Below are 26,504 nucleotides of genomic sequence, written 5' to 3' on the forward strand. Positions count from 1 at the left end.
GACACCCACGTAGGCCTAGTTCAAAGTAACCCACCCAAGATGTTTCAGAACTGTGGTAACATCTCTTTTGCTATGTAATGCACTTTTTGTAGGACACATAGCTGGTTATGTAGACATAGCCACTGATAGCTAAAAACCTGCGGAGACTGCCTTCTCCCTCATTGCCTTCTGTTGTCCTCTGGCAGTGGTGTTCAGTTGAAATACAGAGGTACACATATTGACTGCAAGATGTAGATAGTGCTCCTTCTCCTCCAGCTTACTGTAACCTCACTTAAAAATGAACCAGTGGTCTTCTGAGCTAGTCACTAACAGAAGCAATGACAGATGTCACCTGAACAGGGGGTATGTGTTTTCTAAGTTTCCAGCTAGATAGACTACACTGTGGTCGTAATGTCTGCATTTGCCAATGTATGCATTGTCACTCGATCTACAAGGAAGTTTTGCCAGAATTGAAAGAAAAAATAAATAAAAAAGTATTTAAGGAGTGTGTAATCATGTTGAATTTCTCTAGAGAGTTGGCTGCTGTTTTCTCCATCCGGCCTCCAAAAGTAGGGGGGGTATAATGGGGAAAGCAATTGCAAACTTTAGAGATCCCTTGCTGCTGTTGGTTTTCTTCAAAGATGTACACGGGACACTAGTGTTTGCAGATGCTCTGTAAAGATAAAAGACAAAGGCAGAGATGGGAATAAATTATGATCTGCGTTAAGTAGATGGTAAGCCAATTCTTCCCTCAGTTACACTATTGCAAATCCTGTAAATTTCTTTGCATTGTTGGAGTGAGATCGTGATTTGTCTTAGAGGAAATTAGGACTAGGGAAAATAAAGGGAACTCAGAAGGCAATGGAAAAGTTGCAACAAACAAGAAAATGTAAAATAAATGATCTAGTTTAGAATTAAAAGAAAAAAAAATGTTTTGTTCTTAGGAGTGAATTGAAAGGGAGTGGAAATCCACAGGCTGGAACTTGTTATTCTGAACTTTGATCTCTGTGTGCCAACCTTGTGAAAACTTAATCAATCAATTTAATGATAACATAATCCTTCACAAGAAAGTAATGGTATCTGACTTGAAACTGCAGTTGCAGCTTAAAAAAAAAAAAAAAAAAAAAAGCAAAACAAAACAAAACAAAACTCCACCTTGAATTAACCTGAGGACAACTTTATTCTTCAGTAGTCCTTGCTTTCCTGATGTCAAATGGGATTAGTTTTGTAAGGGTGGGATCTCTCACCTCTTCAAACATTAGGACAGGCATCTCATACATACTAAGACGGAAAAGAAAAGTTTCAGCTACCCCTTTACTCCTTTCTTCCTCTCTCAGGGAAGTCACAGGACACAGTAGTCTATTAAAAAGGGCAAAATAAGCAAGGGCAAATGGCTTCTTTTACTGTGACTATCCATCTGAGTTACCTAATGAACTTTTTACACATGGGATCTTATCTTTAACAGAGATGGGGATGCCTAGTTCTCCCTTCCTTTTTTTCTCCTTTCCTCTTTTCTTCCCAATTTTGTATTTCTATCACTTTGTTACTGTATTGGCATAAAGTAGTACATACAAGGAACTCAGAATCAGGCCCAATTCTGTGCTACAGATAGAGTGATATGCAGGAAAAATGGGGTAAAAAAATAAAATACTCAAACCACAGATATTTAAAATGACTGTAGATTTTTTTCTATTTCTTACCTTTTTCTTGTCAAAACATAAAAGATTACCTGAAATATCAGTTAAGCAGGGGAATATTATCCTAATAAATGAGCATGCAAGTATGTGCCCAGTAAGTTATTTGACTAAACAGGAAGCTAGAATCCTATAGATATCCACAAATAAAGCCCCAAATCTAAATGACTGTATCGTTAGCTCATTTGTAAACTGTTCCAGATGTAAGATTTTGGCAGCTTTCCAGTAGGCTGGCTGCAGTCTGAGCTTTCCTGCATCCGCAGTGAGAACTGCAATGCCTGACTCTTCAAGGAAAAGCTCCACGGAGCTGACGACAAATTATATGAAGTAACAACCTGCCTGCCTGGTGGAGAGCTATTCAGACAGATCCCCGGGCAAAGGATGCCCTTTTTCCTGGGGCCGAGCTGCAGCCATTTGCCTCTGGATGTGTGATCGATCTGCATTATGAATCAGCCAGTGAAAGCCCCTCTGAGAAGATCATTCAGTGATCACATCAGGGACTCCACTGCCAGAGCCTTGGATGTTATCTGGAAAAACACACGAGACAGACGGCTGGCAGGTGAGGGGGGCATATTAAATAAGCATGCTTTAAGGCTGGCAAGGGACCGGAATCAATAATGGTAATTAGTATCTTTTGCATAATGTGTCGGTGTCGCCACTGAGCGTTTCTTCAGCGTTTTGCTTCTGTGTCACATTACTTGTGTGCTACGCCTACGGCGGGATGTGAGGGCTGCTGTAAGGAGACAAGATAAACATCAGCTAAAAGAAAAGAAGCAGACAATTTTGGTCTGCTCTTGTGGTGCAAACTCCTCAGCCCTGAAGCGTGCTGAAGTGTTTTATTTTGCTGCTAGGTCAGAGCCGGTGCTGTGATGTGCTTCAGCGCGCTGCGTTCGGGCGTTTTGTAGCCAAGGCGTGTGTCAGTCGGGATATCTGGGCTGCGTGCTGAGCCACTGCTGGTATTTCCTCTGGCAAGGGCTCCAGCACCATGAGCTCCAAGAGAGTGTCAGGTATGCCAGAGCTGGGCTTCTGAGACGTAAATTAAGCACCAACTATATGGTCACAGTTTGCATTTTTATTTTGACTTGCTAGGACTCAAAAACCTGAGGCAACCCATAACTGAGGGCTGGAGGAGAAGATAATTTAACTCACTTGATTTTCCTCCTCTTCTGTTGTCTGTCTGCTAGCTTGAATGCTTCTCATTCACCCTGCTGGGACTGTTACTTTTATTATGGCATTTAAAGGCTTGAGAAAAAGGCAGCAGAACTGCACGGTGGGTGTGACATGCCGGAGGTTTGTTTGTATACTTACAGTGGGGGCGGTTTGTCCTGCGGGAGGGAAGGAGGGAGGAGAAATGTGAGCCACGATAAGATCGAGGATGAGATGACCAAGAGGCAGACGTTAGGGCTCACTAATGTAAACTGAACTTTTACATCATTCTCCCGCACTTTATGTTTTGGAGGAATAAGAGCAGCTAAGTACGTCACAGATGCTTGTGATGGTGCACTGATCCCAAAGCTGATTACATCAGGTAATTAGGCAAGGAGTGACCATGGCCTGTAAAGAGAAACAGGGGCAGAAACATGCTTTGAATTAGTGCACCTTGTAAAAACCTTGTTCTGTGCAGTGCGTTAGTGGCTGGATGCCTTCTGCACCTGGTCCCACAGATGGTAAGGGACTGTGAGTTTCCTGGAGAGAAGACCTCAGCTTCACTGCTCTTCCAGTAATGCCTCGTGGACAGGTGTCTGAGGAGATGGGAACACCACTGATTTACTTCAGTGCTCAGAAGTTAGTCACCAACATGCCAGTGTTGTGAATGTGCTGGGCATTAACCTCTTCCACGACAAACCAAACTGGGCATGTTGTCTGATTCTTGGCTCAAAGGCATGTTAGAGTTAGACAATTAGCTCCTGCTGTGGGGGACATTCTTTAAACTCCAGTGGAAGGTGCACCAAGTGGAAAGAAAGTCTGAATAAAAAGGCATGGATGTTGCACAAACCTATAAAAGGGAAGCTGGTGGGGCCAAGTGAGCTGTTGTTTAATCTGCATGTTGCCTGGTCAGCTGGACACTTGTTTACCTTGGCATGTGCTTCCATTCCACCTGCTTGAGATGTTTATATGACTGCTTTGAAGTGAGCTTTTTTAATTTATAGTTACGTTCAGGATGGCATTTACATCAACAGATTCCAAATACCTTCTGGCCTGTGTCCACAGAAGTCAGCTACTACTACCACCGTCTTCTGTAAAATTGTTTCCCTCTTATCAGTTCGCATGGGAAAGCATAAACTGATGTGTACTTTATACCTTTTGTACGTGACCTACATATGGAAATATGTAGGTTTTATCAGGATACGAAAAGACCTTGATAAATGTATATATATTTAACCTTGAATATTTGAGGGATAGACAACTGCTAATTATATTTCTTGAGACTCTGTCACATTCCTAGAAATGAGGAGTGAACACGAACCCTTTAGCCTCTTTAACTGTGCTGATAAGGGGCGGCATGTTTTTATTCTACTTGGCAGATGGTTATGAGCCGTCACAGTTTTTATCAAAACAAGGCTTAGATGTTAGAGGACCCTTAGAGTAGTGACAGTTTCATTTTCCAGGCTCTGCTGGTGATGTAGGGTTGTCAGGCCACTAGTATATTTGGGCAGAAAATCATCAGGCTGAACACCCAATAAGCAGTACAGTAGGCAACGGGAGTGGAGGTAGTGGGGTGTATTCCTGGAAGTACTTCATAAATAACAGAGAGTGAGGAAGAGAAAGAAAACAGCAACAAACTATGTTGCTGTTCTGTTTGCTCCCTGGGATATCAGCAGTTTAAACTGCTGACTACCAAAAAATGGCAAAGAAGGGTCATGACACTGAAATAAGAAATCCGCTTAGATCAGCAATTTGTGTTATCAGGACACACCTTTAAAAAAAAAAAAAAAGAACTTGATATGAGCAAAAGAAAGAAGAAAATGGGAAATATGCATTCTTTGTGGAATATTCAAGAAAAAGTAATCCGAAAAATGTGTGGCTTTTAAAAAAAGCTGCTAGCCTCTGCACAGGAATAGCAAATCATGCAATATAATCTGATATCATCGTCAAACAGGCAGTACTATCTGGCCCTATAAATACCCTGGGAAAATATAATGGAATATTTTCTGGTACATCTTTTCCATTAGATAATGTAATCTGAACAACAAAAATGAAAGAGCATTATTCTCGCACAAAAAGTATGCAAGAGGCTATTAACATTGCACAGAACCAAAAGATTTTAGTGAAAAAAAAACTTGTTTTCAAGCTGGTGTGGTAAAGGGATGCAAATGAACAAAATGATCTTTTCAGCTTGCCACTGCATGCTGTCCCACCATGGCCATGATGGAGTAATGCAGAGCAGCACCTTCACATCACATTTGAAGCTAATACCAGGGCTGAGATCCTGTCTGTGCCTCTCTTCATGGGGCCTAATGACCTCTGCTTCAGCAAGCCTGGGCCAAGCACACTTGTATAATATGATAAGGCACTGTAGTAGAGTGGCAAAATACCTTTCCCGAGCAGCAGATGAGTTGCAACTCAATGTGGTCGCATCATGGTCAGGCTTTTGATGGCAGCTCATGATTTTCCACTTGGTGTCTTTTCTTCGCAGTTTGCACAAAGAAAATCTAGACACATGTTTATAGTCATGTCTGGTGATCTTAAAATGTGGAAAATGAATCACTAAATAAATCACTAAACACAATGGAAGCATTTTCAATTGCAGGGACATCAAATATGCCCAGTAGAGATGGGATATAATTTGGGGCAACGGAATGAGCAGCAAAGAATAAGAGGACAGAATGAGACTCAAGTTGCCAGGTTCTCTAAATGGGTGATACAAAAATCATAACTTTTCATGTTGCTACATTCATGAGAAATAGAAATGTGTCCCTGGGAATTCCAAATGCAGTTTGTTCCCCATACTGATGTCAGACCACATCCTCAGCAGGGAAGGGAAGTGCACTCTGGTTCAATTAGCAGACAGACCTCCCAGTAGGGACCAGGACTGTATGTGCAAGAAGGACTGCAACAGAGGGTGAACTTTCCCAGTGCTGGTTTGCAGGACTCTCAGCTCTGAATCATTCATATCCTCAGAACATCATAGTGAGATTTCTCCTAGTGCCTCCACTGTTGTCTGAATTATCTGCTTAATAGACTGTAGGTGACCCAATGTAGCATTTTTCTGCACAGTATAAGACATAAATGTCTATCATACGACATCATCCGTGTTTTTTTTTTCCATTTTCACTAGCTTTTTTTAACAGTCATGGTCAGACACTGAGTACAACTGACTACTCAATGTACCTTTTTTCTTGATGATGAGAAAGCTAAATTGTGCTCTGAAACATCTGATATTACCAATAAAAAATAATGTAAAGTCTAGGATTTTGTGAATTATTGCCAGCTTTGCTGTGTTGGCTTAGTCAGTTAAAGTCCTGAAAAAAAATCACTTATTTGATATTTTAAAAAGTAAACCTTCAACTTTTCTATTCAAAATTATATTAGCATTTACTTAGCTACTTACCTTTTATGATATTTATGTCATTCTTTTCTTAAACTTCTCTAAAAGCTCGCAATATGTCATTCACCCCAGAATTAATTTTCTTATATATCTTTTCATTCACTAGAAAATTTTCATTTTAGATTAAATTAAAGATGAAGCAGGCTCTTGCTGTTCTTGTTTTTCATTGTTTTGTTTTGTGTTCAATGCAGAATAAATGAAAAATCACTCATTTGCAAAGATCTGTTACAGACCACTTCTCATTATGCCTACTTTAACAGAATTTGAATCATCTGGAAGGATTTTATATGACCTCACAAGTTCTTCCTAAAGTTATAGACATAGAAAGAAATCTGGGACTGCAGAAAAAGTAATTCCATTAAATTATTCTCCATTTAGATTCCTTTCAGAAGACTATCAGTTAACTTTCATCTAGGTTTTATGCTTTTAATAAAGGCTGGCTTAATTTGAATCTACTTATGAAGATCTTGCTTGCAGGTTCCTTTGAGTAAACCTTTTATTTATAATTTTTAATAACTGGTTATCATTACATAGTTTTTCTTCCTACTTGCCATATCATCTGAGGCAGACTATTGACTCTTGCTGATGGAGAATTTGTTCTCCATTTGAAGCATTCCTGTGCTTCCATTACTTGCTGCTTTCATTTATACATTTCCCTTAGCTATGATATCTTAAAACACGCCTTTTTGTAGATTGCAAAATCTGTGAGTATAGAATTTCCTCATTCTTAAAGCTATTCCTTATACTTCCATATATATATATATATATATGTATACAAATAGGCATAGATATAAATGTACGGGCATGTATAGGAAGTAAAGGAAGTCAATAAGGGAATTGTCATTCTTGGGAAACTATTAAAATTCCAGGTTAAGGTAAAGTTTTTCTGCATTACATTTCATGTATCTATAAAATTTATACTTGTGCATAAGACAAATTACTGCCTCAAGTGGTTGTTTTGATTGCTTTACAGTGTGTGTAGGTTAAATAAAAATTTAGAAAATGGTATCTTGTAGAACCTGAGACGACCTGATATATAGCCTTAAACATGTACTTTGGCTATATGAACATTTTTTGTAAAAGACTGACCCCTGGTCTGGAGAGAACTTCCTACAGGTCTGATATTTCATTTGAGCTATTATATAAATATTAAAAAGAGCCACTCACTATAAGGTAGACAGTGATCAAATATTGATTTGATATGTACTTGTAAATAGACTGTAATTTACAGATAGCAAACAGGAAAACAGTATGCAGGAGTCGCCTGATAACAGAAGCCATTTGTATAATAAAGCAGAGGTAGCATATTCAGTGCAAAACACAGTAATAATTTATTTTGGTTGAATGGTTAAATACTTTTTATCATGTTAAAGTTTCCTGCCTTTGACAGCCCTCAAAAGCTTTGTTGTTATCCATGGAATTACTAAACAAGCTTGTAGTAAAGGCAATTCTTGGAGAAAACACCTATTTCATTGATGCGATTCATGATTCTTTACATCTTTAAAATTCAAACAAAAAATATAACATGAAATAATACATTTCATAAATAGCATACTTTTGTCTATTGTTTGACAATTTTGCTACATTAAATTTCAATAAGATATATGAAAATATAGTATTATATGCCTCTTTTAGCACTGGTGTTTTATTGTGGGATGACTGGTGTTTATTTAAAGCAAAGTCTTTCAAGTGGAAATCCTCATTCAAAATGGCATTCAGAATTAAATGCATTGTCGAGTTGTTATTCCATGCTCTATTTTTTATTTCCTTACTCTCCATATAAATATGTAGAGAAGTGTTAGAAAGTTCATAGCTGCTTATAGCATGATTCTGGTGTTGTCTGTTTTCAGCTCTTGGTATGTCTTGTTTCCAATGCACTCATGCTTTTAATTTCAAGTTTGATACCAACGGCAGTTGAAGAACTGAGAGAGAAAAGAAAGTGTGCATAGTCTCTTGCCTTGCGTATTTGTAATGGGTATTTCCTTGTGGCAGCACTCAGTTACAGTGTTGGTGGACTGAACAATCAGGAAGTTTTATTTATGACTTTCGCATTTTCCTCCATTAGTGAAACTTAAAACATTTATTTCATGGGGTTCCACTGTCATTTCTGGAATCCAAGTACAACAATGGAAATGTTTTGTCCAAGTTTACAATGAGAAGTACACAGTATGCTAAGCATATTATAAAAGTGGGTTGCTACAAAACCCTCATGCATTCAAGTTGCAACAGCTGGAGGGGATTATGGAAATACACCCTTTTTTCAGCATTCTGGTTTTCCACAGTCATCTTAGCCAATTCTAGGGCTGCAGCAAACAGCCAGCAATCCCACGTCCTGACCTGCGCCTGAGATGTTAGGGATGTGTATAGGAGGAATTCAGTCCCAGGACACTCCAGCAATTAGGAATATTTAGAAATGACTTTGATGCTTTCTTGGGGGCTCCAAGTGGATTCTTTATAAGCACAGGCCAAGCAGGGAGGGCACGTGCCCAGAGCAGCCTGCAAAACATGTCTGGGAGGAACTGAGCAGAAACGTTTCTCTACAATCAGAGAAGGGGCACCCAAATGTGGAAAATGTCATCGGTCTGCCAGGACACTCGAACATGAGGGGAAAGAAAAAAAGCAATACACCTGGCAGCCACCTGTTAGGAAACCAACCTCATCATTTATACCTTTCAGCATGCAAGGCTTGTATGAGGTATAGGTTGTCAGACAGGGATTAAAAACGAGTGAGAAAGATGAAAATTATAGCCTGCTCTCTCTGGACCCAGTTTCATAATTCATCATTGTGGATATTGTTAAGCTCTAGCATTAAATGCTGGATAGTGCAGGATGAGCATTATGTCTCTGCTACAAGTGTCTCCTTGTGACAGACAACCAAGAGGCCGCATGGTCTCCTGCTCTTTGAACACACGCGTGCGCCTCTCAAAAGTGAGGGCTTCTGAGTCCCAGACACAGCTCCCTGGACTCTATCTTCTTTCGGCACCGAGCAGACGTTTCACACATCTGAAAGACCATTATATATTTGAAACATTCCTTAAAAACTGCTGAAAGTGCTGAACTGCTCTGCATCTGATTGTTTGGAAGAGCCTTGCTCAAAAAATATTTCAACTGCTACGTTTCTGCTAACATCTGGACATCTTCCTGACGTCAGAGGGGGATGATGAGATCCAGATGCCATGACTTACTGATGTTTTCATTAACTTCTTAGCAGTTTTGTCTTTGTTTTGTTTACCAACTGCAACTTCTTGACTCCAGCTCTCATATGTGAGCATTACTGGGGGGAAAGCAGGGAGAAGAGCTGGAAAGGAGGGGCAGCCAGAGAAATGAAATTAGTGCTTGGCAGAGACCCAAGGTAACTGATTTCTCTTATTACCATGTGCTGTTCCAGGATATGCAGCCTGTGGGAAGGTCAGCCCCAGATGATAGGAAACATTTTGCCTAGTTGCTATTTTCGGTAAAAAGGAGCTATATGATTTGCTAATTATGTTCCAATTTAACAGTAAACATGTTAAGCTATGAAGACAACAGGAAGTAAGGACATAAGATAATATTAATGACAACCTCCTGAACTTTGCATTTACAATCATGCCTAAACCTAATTGCCATACACAGAATATTTATTACTCAGAAGGAATGCCACTATTGCAGCAGACACAGGGGGGAGCCCAGTTATATTGTAGGTTACACATTAGGAACTTTCTGAATACTTCTTTTAAGGAAATGTTGGCAATAAACAGAGTACAAAAAAAAAAAAAAAAAAAAAAAAAAAAAAAAATCCAACCATCTGTACAGTATCTCTGTGGTAATAAATGTTTTATTCGTTTGCTAATTTTATATTATAGAATTCCACTTATAAGAATTTCAGCAATTTCCAAAGGTTAGTTCCATCAGCTTTTTCCCACTGAAAACAGACTTCGTGCTGGCAGAACAGCTTCCCTGGCAGAGCACATCTCATTAAGAGGCAGAATCGGATTTTTAAAAACTGTGTCTGAACATGCATTTTGCATTTTATGTAGCTATTCAGTAAATTCTGGTGAAGGGAGTGGAAGAGAAAGAAACAACACATTGATTGATTGATACTATTATTCACAAAGCATAACAATGTGCTTAGCACTGTGTAAGAAAATGAGATCAAGAAAGTCCTATTTAGAAGGGATTATAACCGGTAAAACAATGTCAGTGCTCAGTGGGAGGAGATAAATTCAGAAGCCATACAAATGCATTTATTATGTAACCAAAACATGCAGTGGTCACTCAGAGTAGCAAAGGCAAAGAATTTTCCAGTTCCCTGAGTTCCTCCTGCAGTGCCCAGTTTACCAGTTTGCAGGGGCACAAGGGGCTGGAGCTGTGTGGAGGCATAGAGGAGAGACAAAATGAGCCGAATTCTTCTAATGCAGAAAATATCTCCCAGAGGTTGTTCGTTGGTATCGATATTTACAGACAGTGAGAAGGAGAATTGGCAGTATAGTTTATTTTTGAAGTATGGCTCTGTTTGAGTGTGCTCAATGTGCACCTATCTGTGTCAATCTTATACAAAAGCATGCAATAAAAATAATGGGAGAGGAATATTTAGGAAGATTTTATTTTCAAAGGGTAAATCAAACATCCAAAAAAGAATGAACAAAGTAATAGAAAGCAGCTAGCAAGTCAGCAGAAAAAATACCAGTGTGGCACAAGTGGGTAGTAAGATCTGAGAAAGTATTTTCAATGTCATATTGAAAATAAAGTCATGACCAGATGTGCATAGAAGCTGCAAGGTATTAATTTTTGTGGTATTATCTTTTTCTTCACTCCCCATCTCGTTTGATTTGAATTCAGTTGCATCTTTATTTTCTCATATTCTCCTGTGTGATAATAGAATAGAGCCCATCCATGACTGGAGCTTTTCAGTTGCACTAATGAATAAATTAGAGCATTTTATATGTTGCAGTTTCTGGCAAGCAGGGGTGAGAGTTTTACACATTCCTGTGTGGGAACTTACCCAATGGAAAGCCTACTGCTGAAAAGGCATAGGGACAAAGGAAAATCTGCATTCTGCTTTTCTCTTGTGCTTTCACTTTTTATTTTTCAGGTCTGTATTGTGTACCATTACAGCTGCATTTAGCAGAGGAGATAACCAACACCAGACCTGTGTTCAGTTTAGGTTAATCTCTTTCTCTCTGTTAATGCTCCAAAAGGCTTCCAGCTTCTATCAATATTCTGAAAAGCTCATGGTAAAATGTCTCAGCATCCTTTCAGAGTTTGTGCCATGTTACTCTTGCTACTTGATGCTCTGAGGCTGCATTTTGGCAGACACCCTACAGTAGCAAAGTGTCTGCCACCGGAGCTGAAATAACAACTGGCCAGCCCTGGTTAGCCACAGACAAGGAGGGTTTGGCACGTGCCTTTGCCTGTTGCTGACAGTCATGGCAGAAAATCTCCAGGCATTGAACTGACTCTGGTCTATAAGAATGAGGAAAATGGGAATGTGTGTTTTCTGGTGTATATTTCTTATAACATTAAACGTATGAGATTGGCTGTTGGCATTTACTTGGTTCATTAGTCTGATATTCTTCAGGGCAGCTGATAGCTATTAAAGAGAGTTACAGTTTGAAAGGCTAGGTTAAGCAGTTCTGTTACAGTTGTTTTTTACGTGACATATCTTCTTATCCACACATATGCCATTTGCACATCTTTGTTGTCAGTGTTCAGAGCTGAGGGGACTGTGACAGGAGTGTGAAGTATTCCTAGAAGGCTCATACAAATGAAGTCTGGCCTTAATTTTTGTCTTCTCTCCATATCTGAACATAGAACAATTAGACAGTGTTCAAAGGAGGGCTATGAAGATGGTGAAGGGTCTAGAGGGCATGATGTATGAGGGGCGGCTGAGATCCCTAGGTTTGTCCAGCCCAGAGCAGAGCAGGCTGAGGGGAGGCCTCATGGCGGCCTGCAGCTCCCTCACAAGGGGAGCGAAGGGGCAGGCGCTGAGCTCTGCTCTCTGGGGACAGCGACAGGACCTGAGGGAACGGCATGGAGCTGGGACAGGGGAGGGTCAGGCTGGGGGTTAGGGAAAGGTTCTGCACCCAGAGGGTGGTCGGGCACTGGGACAGGCTCCCCAGGGCAGTGGTCACAGCACCAAGCCTGCCAGAGTTCAAGCAATGTTTGGATGACACTCTCAAGATACATGGTCTGTTTTTTGGGTGGTCCTGCGTGGAGCCAGGAGTTGGATTGAGTGGTCCTTGTGGGTCCCTTCCCACTTGGAATATTTACAATTCTGTGATCTTTATTTTGCCCTCAGACAGGTACGCAGCTTTATGGTACATTGTGCTTGCCTTGATATACTAACTCTAGCCATGCCTCCTACTTTTCATCCTGAAGCCTTTCATTAAAAAATGGCAAATTAAAGCTTCAAGCAAATTAAAGCTTCATTTGCCATGATGTTTCTGCTGATCAGTAGTTCTGTAAATATTTCTGGGTTTTGTTGAACCCCACACAGAGCTGAACTCCAGAGAGCACTGGCGTACACAACCATGTACTAAAGTGGTTACATAGCATGACATTTTTTGGTGCAAATGAAAACACCATCTTTCCTGAGCAGTGTGGCATGGAGAGGTTTGTTTTGTTCTCAACTAGATTTTTAAGGACTAATCAGTAATTTGAAAAAAAAAAAAAATTAAGTGATCACGCCAAAAGGAGTAGAGGACAAACTCAAATGCTTGGTTTAAAAAGCATGTCAAGAAGCCTTGGACAGACATTTTGAGAATATTTGCAGAAGTCAAGCAGAACGCTGATTTTATCTCCTTCTGCTTTTAACCATTGATGCAGCGGCAGATTCATGCAACAGATTCAAAGAACTCTAATCTTGTTCCTATAAATCTCTCACTCTGCAGAACCAGATGAAACCAGACTGCAATCAGGCATTTATGTTGATGAATTTGTTTGTTTGTCTGCTGTAAGAATTTGCTGAATGGACATATTGACAATTCTAGCTCTTTATTATGAAAGTGCTGACTACATTCTGCTGCACACCACATATTTTAGAAGCCTAGGAACCTAATGAGATGTACGCTATTGGTAGAACCCTGACATTTAGTCTTGTAGCTAGCATCAGAGATTTTTCTTATGTTTGTATCAAGTAAGAAAAGGAAGATGATTTTTCTGTCTGATTTGTTCTTGTTCTAGTATATATTAGTGTATATAATACACACATACACAAATATATGTATGACTCTTGCTCTGTTGATCAGCTTTTTGCTTTTCTCTAAAAGGGTGAAGTGAATGAGATAAGATGCATTCTTAACCAATAATAACCCTGTGGTTGGAATATTTAAGGTTCTCTACTGCTGATTCTTCCTTACCTTTAGATGTAATTTGGAGATCATTCTAGAATCCACTGAGAGCTCCTTGTTGGTAGATTGTGAGTTCATCTTTTTGCCTCTCAGATTATATGGAACAGCCACAGTTCATTTTCTAAGGCTAACAAGACTATCATGATCAACAACTCTAACCTTCTGCATTATATAAATGCCCTAAAATCTCACACAATAACTTGCACAGTATTTGAGAAGCCTATGTATTTGATTTAAAGAGTTCAGATATCTATCTCCTAAATCTTCATATACTAGTAATAGCTTCTATAATTTGATTTCTTTGAGTCTTTTGTTCATTGGAAGATAAAATTTTCTGTGGTCAAGTTGGGACCCTCAAGCTAGCACTCATACTTCCAGCAGGAGGGAAAATGACTGCACAAATATTTATCACGGGCATCTGTACAAGTATTATGGAAACACAGACTCCTTGGATTATTTCCCAGCCATGGCAGTTTTAAGAGAACTTGAAGCCACTTTTCAATTTGAATTCTTTGAAAGTACTTGGTAAAATCTGTTCCATTTCTTATGGGTATATGTTGTCATTTGTAGGCTTTAAAGGTTTGGCCTGCAACTTGGCATAGTAAAACATTAAACATCTTTTTGTCTCAATATGAAAGAAACCTTCTGTGGTACCTGTAAGAAATTTAGAAGTGTCACGAAGTATATGTATGGCTTTGTTTCATGATATTTTATCATGGTATTTTAATCTTACTGAAGTGTGCATCGTGTTGCGCCTTATTGAGTGTTTATCAGTGTGCTTCGATGGTATATTCTCTGGAGGTTTTTTTTCTTTGACTGGCCAGATACAGAACAGCTGAAAGGATGGACAGTCAGTGAAGCTGGGAAAAAAAAAAAAAAAAAAAAAAAAAAAAGATTAGAAATGAACCATCTTGATTTGTTGATTGAAATTGTTGACTTGAACGTAGCTTGGGAAGTTTTTGAATTATCTTGTAATGTCCTATTGGATTGGAAGCAACAAAGTTAGATGATCTCAAATGGAAATACTTTTTCATTGCATTGAAGTTAAATAGCTTGTCTTACTAGGAGCAAGGAATTTTGCTGATGTGAAAGCAATAATAACTTAGCTAAGGAAAGAATGTAGTCCATGAGAAGAATATGAACAAGTTGAAGATAGGTATTTTGATGAGATTTCAAAGATCAATAAAAAGATAGTCTACATTTCTCAATCTTTGCAGCTACCATGAGAAGAAGAAATAGTTCAGCAAGTCTGCATAAAAAAAGCTTGTAAGTTGTACTCTTGCACTGAACTGTCATTGTAGACTTTATGGGTGACTATAAAATCTAATTCTATTTCCACTATCCTATCATCTGAATTCCTGTATTGTTTTCACTATCTTCCCATCAGATCTATGTATTTAAGAACAGAAATAGCAACAATATCCTTTCATCATTTTTCCTCAGACTGCAAAAAGCAAATATGATTACCAAGAAACTTGTTTTACTTCTGCTTTCACAAGTCTATATTCTTCTTCCATATTTTAACTCGTGGTATTTATAATACTTCTTTTGCTTATAAGCCATGTTATATTGTAATGTCACGGGGGTTAGCATCCTCAGACAGCCCATTTGAAAGTTGAAACCAGTAGTTTCTGATCCCTGAGCCCACCACTGCTTCTCATAAGATCTACTGAAGCTGTTAGGAATTAAAGGTCATTACAGCTTTGTGTATATTTGGGCTATTTGGCAAAATTAGCTTACCATGGTGGCCTGATGGGTAATGATGAGCACATCTGGTTCCATTTCTTTGGAGCTGCCACAGCAAGATGTAATTTCAAACATGAGGTTTCAGTATCCACCACCTGGGGAAATCTCCACAGGGATTTAACTCTTCTCTGCCCCTTGTATTTAAGATCATTCACTCCAGTGCTCCCTTTGTCCTCAGTGCATCACATCATTTCATTCCCATCATTTCAGTTTTCTGCCAGGGGCCAATTCACAATATTAGGTACAAAATTGTTCGAGACAAGGACTGACAACAGCCATATGTTCATGCAGTGCCTGGAACAGGTGCTGAGCACCCTCTAACTAATGCGGCTCTGCATACAGTGACAGTGCTATAAATGAAGATTTATTTGAGGAGAGAGGGTTCATAGCAATGAGCAAAGCCAGCATTTTTTTTTCCTGAATAGGAGAAATCCTTTATACTGTACAATGTGTTGTAAACAAAAAATCATATTTAGACCAGAAAGAAAATTTATCTTGTATTTAAGCAAATTAGCTAAGTAAAAATGTTAGAAACAATTGTAGATACGTATTATATTTCTATGGGTCTGCATTTTAAAAACAATACAGTACAATGCAGTTAAACATCAATTTCAGTGGCACAGTTGACATAGGAAAAAAAAAAAAAAAAAAAAAAAGAAAACCACAAGCATATTTTGATGTTTATTTCTTAGTGCTTAAAAATTTATCTGATTACGTCTATTAAAATTAATATTCTGAAAAAAAAGCATCAAATTTAAGATATGACTAAGACTACTGTTCTGTACATTTTAAGCTTCTCTATTATTTTGTTGTTATTTGTTTTACGGGTCACAGTTCATTGAATTAAAAGGGCTTGGGTAGGAATGAAGGGGAGCGTATGTCTGGCTAACTACCTGTGGGAATACACAAGAGTTTCCATTGATATTTTTCATGTATTTTCAAAGCAGATTAGACTTGAATGCACACCTGCCGGTTTTATCTTAAATGCTTAGCAGAAAACATGAAACATATAACAAGTTATTATTCAGGAAAAATAGGAGGAAACTAGAAAAATAAACAGGAATCACTTCATGGGACCAGAAAAAAATTACACCAGTTCTTGAAAAACAGCTTTCATTTTACACCCAGCAAGTGGGGGCTTTTTATCTTCCTTTTCAATTATTTCCACATTTGTAAATCACCATCAGAGCTGGTGTATGGCTTCTCTCCTACATTAGGCAACAGAAATAAAGTCTCCACATGGATTCTCTTCTTCCTATTTGTGTGACCGCTGGAATATCATTAAGATAAGGGTGAGATGAAAGCATGCACATTGGAGCATTTGCTCTTGAAGAAAGTGAGAAGGTTCATGATCGCTCTTATGGGAAATCCCATAAAAATGTATTTGCAAATTTTATGTTGTTAATTGCCATCAGCTGTCTCTTACTGTGAGGGCATTAAAAGCCCTCTGACTGCTGCTGGGATGTGGCAAAAGCATGGTGCTGCAGTCAGAAGATGCCGCAGCACAGGATTGTGAAGGAAGCCAGAAGAACAGAGGACTGATGACTCTCAGAAAAATAAGAAATGAAAATCAGATTCCAACACTGAGACTGGCTCTCATCTGCCTGATGGAGGTATACTCTCTCATTTACCCAAAGCTTCTCAAAAAAAAATCTCATATAGCATTTGCAACCTCTCAAAAGAACTACTGTCTTAGAGGAATTTGTTGAAGTCATCCTGAAAAAAGTGCTTCTGACTAAAATAAAACAGTATACTGGAACTAATTTTTAACCAAAAAAAAAAAAAAATCCACTTTTTCTCTCTCTCTATGTGTTAAATTTATTTTTCTGGATGCATTTGTTCCATCAAAAGTCCTAATACATTATATAAAAGTACCTGCTTTATGGATATATGACAATTAGTGCCTGGAATTGGTAAATTAGTGTATGCAGGACGTATGCTTAAAATAGCCTTTCCATAATGGAGACACCAATTTCAATCATATTTTATTTTTCTTCAACAATAAGCAGATCATATTGTAATTTTCAAGCTAAGTGAGGGTGAGAATACCAAACATCCTAATATTTGTTATTGCAGAAATGTCCTGCTCCAAAATGTTCTTCATTTTGTCCCACAATGAGTCTGAAGCACGCTATACACCAAACTGGCAGAACTGGATTTTTCATCAGAAAGAACATCACTAGTTTTAATAACACTAGAAAAGGCCCAAAATACATGAGCAAGTTTTCCTTATTCCTTTTTCGGAATCAAAATAGAAAGTCCTTTGGTGTTTGAAGCTCCATGTGTGTATCTGCTGCCATTCCAGCACTCTACACATGTGCACAGAAAAAACAATCCCAACTTTGAAATGCAGCTGTCCATGGAAAGGCAAAGAAGAAAAATCTGCACATCCAGCACTTTTGACCTCCTAGAGCTAACATCAAACTGCCCTTTCTGGAAAAGTGTCATGTGGTGTTCATATAGGACAGCAGGATCTCCTTTCTTAAGGCTTTTCAGCAAAGTCTATGTGCAGAGACGTCCTCCCAGAGAAGTTCTCCCAGCTCCAATCAGCTCCTGGTGGAAGTGCAGTGCTTGAGCATGGACACAGCTCCAGAGCACTGGTGGTCTCAGCTGGGGGTAGAGGAAATTTTCTTAATGCTTATGTGTAACTCCATTCTTAGGCACTGGCAGTTACACAAACTAATTCAGAGAAATTTTTGATGTGATATATATATGTGTGTGTGTGTGTTTGTGATAGTGAAAGGTTTCAAAAAATATTCTCTCTTGTGTGTGAACCCTTTTAACAGTGCCTTGGTAAGATTCAGCTCTTTGAAGTCCCTTTAAATTCAGTATGATGGTATAAATAGCAACAATACTTTAGCAACCCTGTGTCTCTTTGCCCACGGTAAGGATAAGTGCCGTAGTGGTGGCAGTGGCTGGAGGCACACCACTAACCACTGAATTTTGGGCAGTGTGGCTCCTTTCATGAAGAGAGAACAACTGCTAAGCCCCCCCCAGCTGCTCACAGATGTGCTCAGCTGGCAGCAAGCACACTGCAGCACACCCACCTCTGATTTTTTGATCTACATCTTTTTGCAGGTGGGATTTCAGGTTTTCCCCCACAAACTCAGCATGAGCAGAGGAGGTTAGGACTGAACTTCTTAGCCCCAAATGCATGTACCCACACTCCACTCGGTGTAAGCACAAATGAGAAATTAAAGATGGCAAATAATCATGCATAAAAAGGTAGATCGGGGCTGAAAATCAAGTTTGCTAGCCAGAATTTTGTTATGAGGCAATACAATTAAACTTCCAGGAGAATTAAGATCTGTTTTCTGAATTATATAAATCCTTTGCCATTTGTAGCTTAACTTGAACTGGAGGTTTGCCTTAAATATTACTGCTGTGCTAGAGAAATTGTAGCAAACTCAAATGTCACTACGGATAAATGCATAAAAGTACAAACTGTGCTGAGACATATGTATTCAGCAGACAGGCTTATAAATTAAGTGTATAGGGGGAAATTAAAGAGAGAAGCTCAATATGGCATGCACAGGAACACAAGGTACTTTAAAGAAAGTGATGCTGCGTGACATTCATTGGAGGACAATGAAAGGAGCTCACTGTTTAACTTTTTCTATAAAACATTGTGAAATAGCAATAAAACTGAGAATCTAAATAACCTAGTATTTCAGCAATAGCTAGTAAACTAGACAAGCAACAATGTAAATTAATCTTATTTTACCTGTTTTTGGCATGCCTGTTCAGATACTTACCAGGTGCTACAGTAAATAACACGCATGAGAGATTGACCTTTAAAGCTCTGCAAGCGTCTTTAAAATTCTGGATATTAAAATTAGCAGGATTTAGGCACTTTGTCTTCAAAAAGCATTTTGTATGTATGTCAGGACTATCATGAATGTCAGACACTGTGCAATCAGTATAGTTCTCATTAAATTGCATAATCAGGTGAGTTAAATACATGCAGTATATTCAATAACTTGTCTAAGTATAGTAGGAGTAAATAGGAATTCCTTGACTTCTGCAAATAAGACATCATTAGTTTATTTAGCCATCTGTTCTGATTTTTGTAAGTATTTCTAAGTAAACTAGAAATCATATTCACTTTGGTCAACTTACCAAAATTACTTTGGTAGCTTTTTCTGCAAACTAATTCTGAAGAACTTGCACTCATTCAGAAGAACAATTTCTTTCTTCTCCCACCTGAGTTCATCCCTTACAGATAAGCAAGTATCAGCTCATCTAACAGTGCATTACCTTTGTCCCTTCTCACCAGTCACTGTCTTTAACGCCATCAAGCAGTCATACCAACTATTTACAAATGTATCCTACTTATGGCAATAAGTGACAGGAGTGCTTTATGGCTCCGTATTAACGAGATGTCAAACTGCTTTCTTACAGAGTAGTGCAATTTCCCTCCTGCTCTGGGCACATGAAATCAGTGAACCTAATAAACTAGAAAAGCCTCATTAATGGAAGCAACTGTCCTTTGTAAGTGAGCAGCAGAAGCCAGCAGTAGATCAAAGGTGCCCCGTTTCCTTCAGCAGTGTCTGCACATCTGTTTTCTTTATATCGAATGTGCGATTAAGCTTGCTGGTTGACAACAGCAAAGCTTTTTGCTCTTATTGTTTTTCTAATACATGCTGACTTCAGTTTTCAACCCAGCTTTGTCTAAACCAATTCAAGGGTTTTAACATGCAGTTATGGGTCTGATTGATATAGGCGGTGTCTAAGTTTAACCAGGGTGTTGAGAGATGGGGTATCCTTATCTGCCTATTCTAGATGTAAATAAAAAGATCGGATAGCACTGACCTAGATTTAACTTTCCTTCAAAATAACACTAAAAGCTGAGATTTTTTGCAACTATATCTGGCTGCAAACAAGCCTTGGACTGGATCTTCTATTATAACAGTAGGTGTGCTCTCACTTTTGAAAAAGAGAGGTAAATTGTAAAGAAGGGCATAATTTTTGTGTAGTTTAAGAAAACCTAAATAGAATCATCATTTTATGAGATCATCATTAGCTGGGACCAAATTCAGAAAGCTAGGTATTACTTGGCCAAAAAGTCTTATTGATTTCCATTGTTTGGAATCAAGAGAATCAATTTAAATATTGAAATGTTTTGAAAACATTTCAGGTCTTTTAAAATAACTTTTAGGTGATGCTTTTTTTTTTCTACTTTTATCAAATAGGAAAAAAAAAAATGTTATTTAATTGAAGCACTACTTACCTAACACCATTCTTGCTCTATTATGTATATTTTCCCACGTAGGATTTTGCAGTAGATTTCTTTCTTTTCCTTTTATTGTGGTAGCTTGGGCTTTACCTATTTGGCTATGAAGACTCCTGTGTTAACACGCTAAAAGGCATTCAGCTAGCATGTGCACCTGGATGCATAGTGAAAGGAGTTCTGAAACACTAAGAAAACAGCAGTCTCATATATCTGGCTAGACAGATGCCATGTTGTCATGGGTATCACTGAGAAGGAAAAATAGCAGACAGATGTTTCAAGCCCAGGAGGAGTCTTTGCCTCAGTGTGTGTTGTCTCTATGCCATAAGCACAGACCGCCACACAGTAGTAGCCTGGCAAATAGAAAATTCACTAGAAGTTACTCTGTAGGCAAATCTGTACTGAAAGTGGTCTTATACATGTGGCTGAGCAGCCCATCAAAACTGTAAGACCACTTCTGGTTGTGATGGACAGTAATTGTGATGAACGGTGACAGAAAATGAGAAATGGGCTATGCCAATGATGCTTGAGAGGACAGTAACAGGAGCCCTTTAAATTCTTTCCCTACCTCCCATCTGGCATACAGAACTGGGGAAGTTAATCAAATGAAGTGAAAAATGCCACATATTTTTGCATAGTAATGCACAAAAGCAATCAGTGACAGTGCTCAGTGCCTGGTGTTGGTATGACCCAATGCCTGTTGGAGGCCAGCTCTTTCCTCCTGCTCTGGCAGATGGGTGCAGCAGTACTTACAGGGGGGCGAAATACTGTAAATCCTTCAGTCAGCTCTGCTCTGGGACCTTATGATCAGGCTTCACAGTATTTATTCTGAGCAACTGCAGCACTCACGAAAAGGAGTCGTGTTTACTTTTGAGAATACAGAAGAAATTTGAATAATTTGAGAAAAATAAATCTCTTATATAAAACATGTCAAGAAACCTCTCTGTCTAATCAGGAAGGAAAACAGATAATTTTAATTCTAGTGTTTCTATTTGTAACCTAATATATTTCTTCAGCTAAAGAGGACAAGCAGTAACTTTAAATAGGTCTCCTTGTTTCCTCTTGTCTATATCACTCTCCAAAGTGCTCTCCACCCTATCCTTGTTTGAGATATCCTTATTCATTCTTATTTATGAAGGTTAGGTCTCCAATTCTGTAACAAAGTACACATGACAAGTTAACCACAGCTTTAGACCAGCAGCGAATGTTACATATCATATGCCCTAAGTACAAACTGTGAACAGCCTAGAAATAGCAAAAACATCTATTAAAAATGTACAGGGGAAATGGATGCACGAAGAATGCTCATTCATTTATTTAGCTCTCTTTTGTTCACCTATTCATTGTTTCACATATTCAAGAAAACTATACAACTGTTTGGTTAGTGCTGACTTTGGATAGCAGAGCGAGTATGTATACATAGAGTTGAATTTTCCTTCCAAAGATCAAAATGACAGCCAAAGACCTTCCTAATGGAAAACTTTTTGGAGATCTTGCAAAACATATTCTTTGCAATACAAACTTAGCATTGAAGCTACAGGCACGTAAGCTTAAATTTTGCAAGCAGATTCTAACTTCATTTTACATGTCTGTCTCTTAATGAGTCCAGAATGCGTGAATCTGAATATTTAGGGTAATGTCTTACAAGCACAAGCTTGTCCTACAAATAAATTTGAGCACATTCTGCATGAAAAAGGTTTCTCACAAACAGTGCAATTAAATTTGTTGGCATAATCAAGCCAGAATGAGATGAAGTCAACTGATAGTCTATACATTGAAAGTACAAAATCTGTATCACCCAACAAAATGGGTTGTTTCTCTTCAGCTATATCATGAGTATTACTTTAAATCCATGATATTTCTGTAATCTACATTTTCTTTTCGGAACTGGTTGTTCTTACTTAATCTTATACGATGGCACTAATGGATATTTTGTCTTTAGAACAGACTAACAAATAGCAAGATATTATTGTCATAAGGCTTTTGATGTCATTGTGTTTTATGCAATTGAGGCTACTAATCCCCATGACAGATTAGCAGTCTGCCTTGCATAGCAACGTAATCATAAATGAGAAACAAAAGGTGAAGTCAGGCCGACCTTTGGCAACTCGTGACACCTCTGTTAGGCACAGTCTGTAATCTATAAATACTACCTTATGTCTCTTGTTATTCCAAATAAAAAGAGGGCTCTGTGTTCATGGTAGAGCAAGACTTCGTGAATGTCACTGAGTTGACTTTGTTAAAGGAAAAGTTCCTAGATCCATACTGCTGAGCCACATGTGCAGAAAAAGGTGTGCAGCTTTTTGGGGTAGCATTTGAGTATTGCTCTGAAGAAGCTTGCATTCCTGTGTTGGTACTTAGGCCACAGCTTGAGAACTTCTGTCTTGGAGATTTCTTTTTTTCTTAAGATCTTAAGAGAATTAAAAAACAAGAACGAAATCGGAGGTGGGTCCTACATCATATACCTTTGGTGATTCTGCAAATGTTTTGAGAAAGCATCACGAAAAAGTGTCAGTATTGAAGTCCATTATCGGTGGTCCTCTCTCCACTTGAGGTGAACATCGAGGTGTGTGTGTGTCTTTTAAGGTCAATTCTTACAGGTTTTTACTGAGGGCATAAGCCTAATATTGAGGATATGTGGAGGTTGGTTATGGCAAAAAAGGATTTGATTATATTCATTTAACACACTTTCAGATAATAAGGCATTTAGTCTCCATGCTCTCACACTAACACTCAGAGGTTTAATACTTGCATTAAATGGATGTGAACCGTCAGACCTTTTAAAGTTCAGGCAATGAGAAAATTGTGACAAGCAATCACGACTAGCTAAAGTGTCTGTTGGTGGTTATATAGAGAGCATGTCTGTCAACGCTTTCTGCTAGGCATTTCAATGGCCTTTGAGAAGCTGCAAAGAGACTGAAAAGTGTAGGGGACTTACTTGAGATGTGGCAACTCAGAACTATTGGCTGGGTTTATGAGAGCTGATGTATGATTGTACAGACTGAATGTATACAAAAAAAAAGTTGTTTTGACCTTCTCCTTAACCATAATTATATTTCTCAGTTAGAGAAAACTATTGCTGGTATCTGGGACAGAGTGGGTATGTAGAACTGACAAATCAGCTGTTGACTTGCACCTTTGGTTTTGTTTGTAAAATAGCCATGACCAAGTAATGCTTTCTGAAACACAGTTATTTCTTGAAGGTTTATGTATCCTCTAAGTTTCTTGGTCCCATACTTTGTGAAAATATGTTGTATGTTTGTTTGTTTTCCCAACAAAGGATGAGTGGTTAGCCACTGTGCTGGCCTTGCTAAGAGAGAATTTGGTAGTGGCATGTGGCTGTTCCAGTGTCCCAGTGCTCGCTCATCCTTCTCTGGGAAGTATTATTCAAAGATTGTTTAGTCCAGGATTTATTTTATATCTGCCAGCCTTGACATCACCTGACAACACTGATTTTACACACTGAAAATTTCTACTCTTTCTCTAATGAAACACTTCATGTGAAACCCTGTTGCACTGAAGAAGTGGGAATTTTGCCAGGACTTCATCCTATCTGCTTTCTGAGACTCCCCATGAAAATGTGCTATGTCACATGACATTCTTAGCACAGTGTTGGGTAGGGTATATCCTGCAGAAAGACATCTCTTGTAAACAAGATTTAGCAATCTTGGAGGGAATTTCCTGCTGTTGGTCAGATTGTTTTGAACACCATTGACCTTGCAGCAGATTTCTATTCTAAGAGCAGCTATTCATCTGTGTCCTAGGATCAGTTGCTTTGATGACAGTAACTGCTGGGGAGGTGGATAAGGAAATCTAGAGACACTCGTTCCAGTTGTGAGGCCTGCTGATAACCAGCCCAGACTGTGCTCTGGCTAGCCTATACCAATTTAAACACTGTTTGGAAGGAAATAGCTTCACTGAGGAAGGAAGCAAGGGAATGCGGAAAACAAACCAAAAAAATTCCAAGTATAGCATTAACCTAGACCACATCATGTTGCCATCATACTACCAATACTGCACAGCAAAACACATGTCAAACATGGTTCAGCTTGCACCAAAAATCTATTTATTTCTAAAATGTACTGGCATTTGTAGCATTCTCGGACGCTCTTCAGATTGCCAGTCCTTGTTAAGCAGATGAATTTGCACCATTTGTTTCTACTTTGCAAAGAATGTCACATTCCTCAAGAAGAAAAAATATTCCATACACTTGGGATTGTAAATGACTGATTCATGGACAGTTTTTTTCTGAACACAAGGAGAGCTAAGTGCAAATGCCAAAGCATAAGGAGCAAAACTGATTTATTTAGTTATCTTCATGTCTTCTTAGTCAAAAAACTTTTCTAGGTTTTAAATCTCTCCTCTCAACATGATATTTATATAAGAATTGCATTTTAGTGGATTTAAACAATTTCCGAAAGTAATTTTTCCATGGTCTGTTTGGATGGTCTGGCTTCACAGTCCCAAGATATTTGTAACATAAGGTAGTTTCCACGTGTCAAGTAATTCATAGCCTTCACAGTCTGAAGCCCTTCCAAAAAAGTCAGATCATGGAAATCTAAGGTAAAACACAGATAATCAAAACTTGCTTCTTGATCTTACTGCATGAAGAACATCTTCTCAGTAGGTTGATTTCTCCAGACAGTCTCAACTTTTAGTAGGAAATCTTTCTGTTTTCTGTCTATTGTACTGTATAATAAAGAACAGGCTCTGACTACATAATAAAGAACAGACATAGTCTGAAATACTCGGAAATTATTAGAAAAGTTTAAAAAAAAAACTGTGCATAATGAGGATCAAATTTTTATTTACAGTTAATATTCAGTATCATCATTTGATACAGAAATTATCAAGTGTATGGCATCATTTTCAGTAATTTAGATTCTTATCTGAAGAAGGAAAAAAGGGGGGGGGGGGGGGGGGGGGGGGAGGGAGTGTTAAACAGTGATTCAGTGATTTACCAAACACTTTTAAAAGGTTTTAAAAGGACAAAATGGGTGCTCAAGGTGTCAGTTTATGTAGGTGTTTGGAACTGCAGTTCAGAGTCATATAAACTAAACTCTAATTTAGGACTTTTATTATGTGTAGTGAATCACTGAATGTAAATATTTCAGTAAGCCCTCGGTGGCAATTCTGGAGTTCAACAAAAGCATATTTCTTATTATATATTCATATGGCTGTGATTTTTAGTGGTAAAATTTGTAAAGTCTTCAGAAACCCTCCACCAACAGTCATGCAATTAATTACAGTTTTAATTACATATCATGTAATGTCTGGTTCAAAAGCTAAGTAAAATCATTAAACATCTTCTCATTGACCCACAGTCTTCAGCTACTGGCAAGGCTGTGTCCTAGGTCTGTCTGCCCATACAAGTCCATCTGAAACTGAACTAGCATTCCTCACAAAATTATGTATGTTCCCAACAGATGGCCATATCTGAAATGAAAAGGAAATGATACAAACAAAACAGCTTAGACATAGCTTGAAACTGATAGGGTATGGCATGCAAAAGCAGGAAAAGAGAAAACGCGTTTGATATTCTTCTTGAAAAGCTGTATGCTAAGTACACAAGGATACGGATAAAATATTATCAGAAAGATAAAGGAGAATATCCCTTTATTGAAAGCAAGTTGGATTTATAATTGGGACTTTTTATTCTTCTCTCACACATAAGAACATCACAGGAAATATAAAACATGAACTCATTATCCAAATGAGGATGTGATACAGAGGACAGCGAGGGAGACGCAGAGGTAAAGGACAGCACAAAGGCACACTCTGCCTCTTCCATTGCCCCCTCAGTATTTCAGCTAAGAGCCCAACATTCAGGCTGTACAGCATTCTCCAGTTTTGCTTGGCAGAGTGAGAACCAGGTTTAAACCTGTATCATAGATGTCCCAGATGTTAAACAAACAAATTCAGGAAAAAACTAGTCTGAAGAACTCCTTTTGGATGCAGTACAGATTTTTCTCTTGGGT

At 38.5% G+C, this 26,504-nt stretch overlaps 1 protein-coding gene across 1 annotated transcript in view; it reads left to right on the forward strand.

Annotated features, from left to right (window-relative positions):
* The first annotated feature begins 1,930 nt into the window (after window positions 1-1,930).
* The window catches only part of LOC116489111 (rho GTPase-activating protein 7-like), a 99,463-nt gene continuing 74,889 nt past the window's right edge, over window positions 1,931-26,504 (forward strand). The window contains 1 exon segment of the mRNA XM_032187228.1: window positions 1,931-2,232. Coding sequence (XP_032043119.1) covers window positions 2,118-2,232 — 115 coding nt within the window. The 5' untranslated portion in view covers window positions 1,931-2,117.

Source organism: Aythya fuligula, chromosome 4 (genome assembly GCF_009819795.1).
Source record: "Aythya fuligula isolate bAytFul2 chromosome 4, bAytFul2.pri, whole genome shotgun sequence".
Classification (NCBI taxonomy): domain Eukaryota; kingdom Metazoa; phylum Chordata; class Aves; order Anseriformes; family Anatidae; genus Aythya; species Aythya fuligula.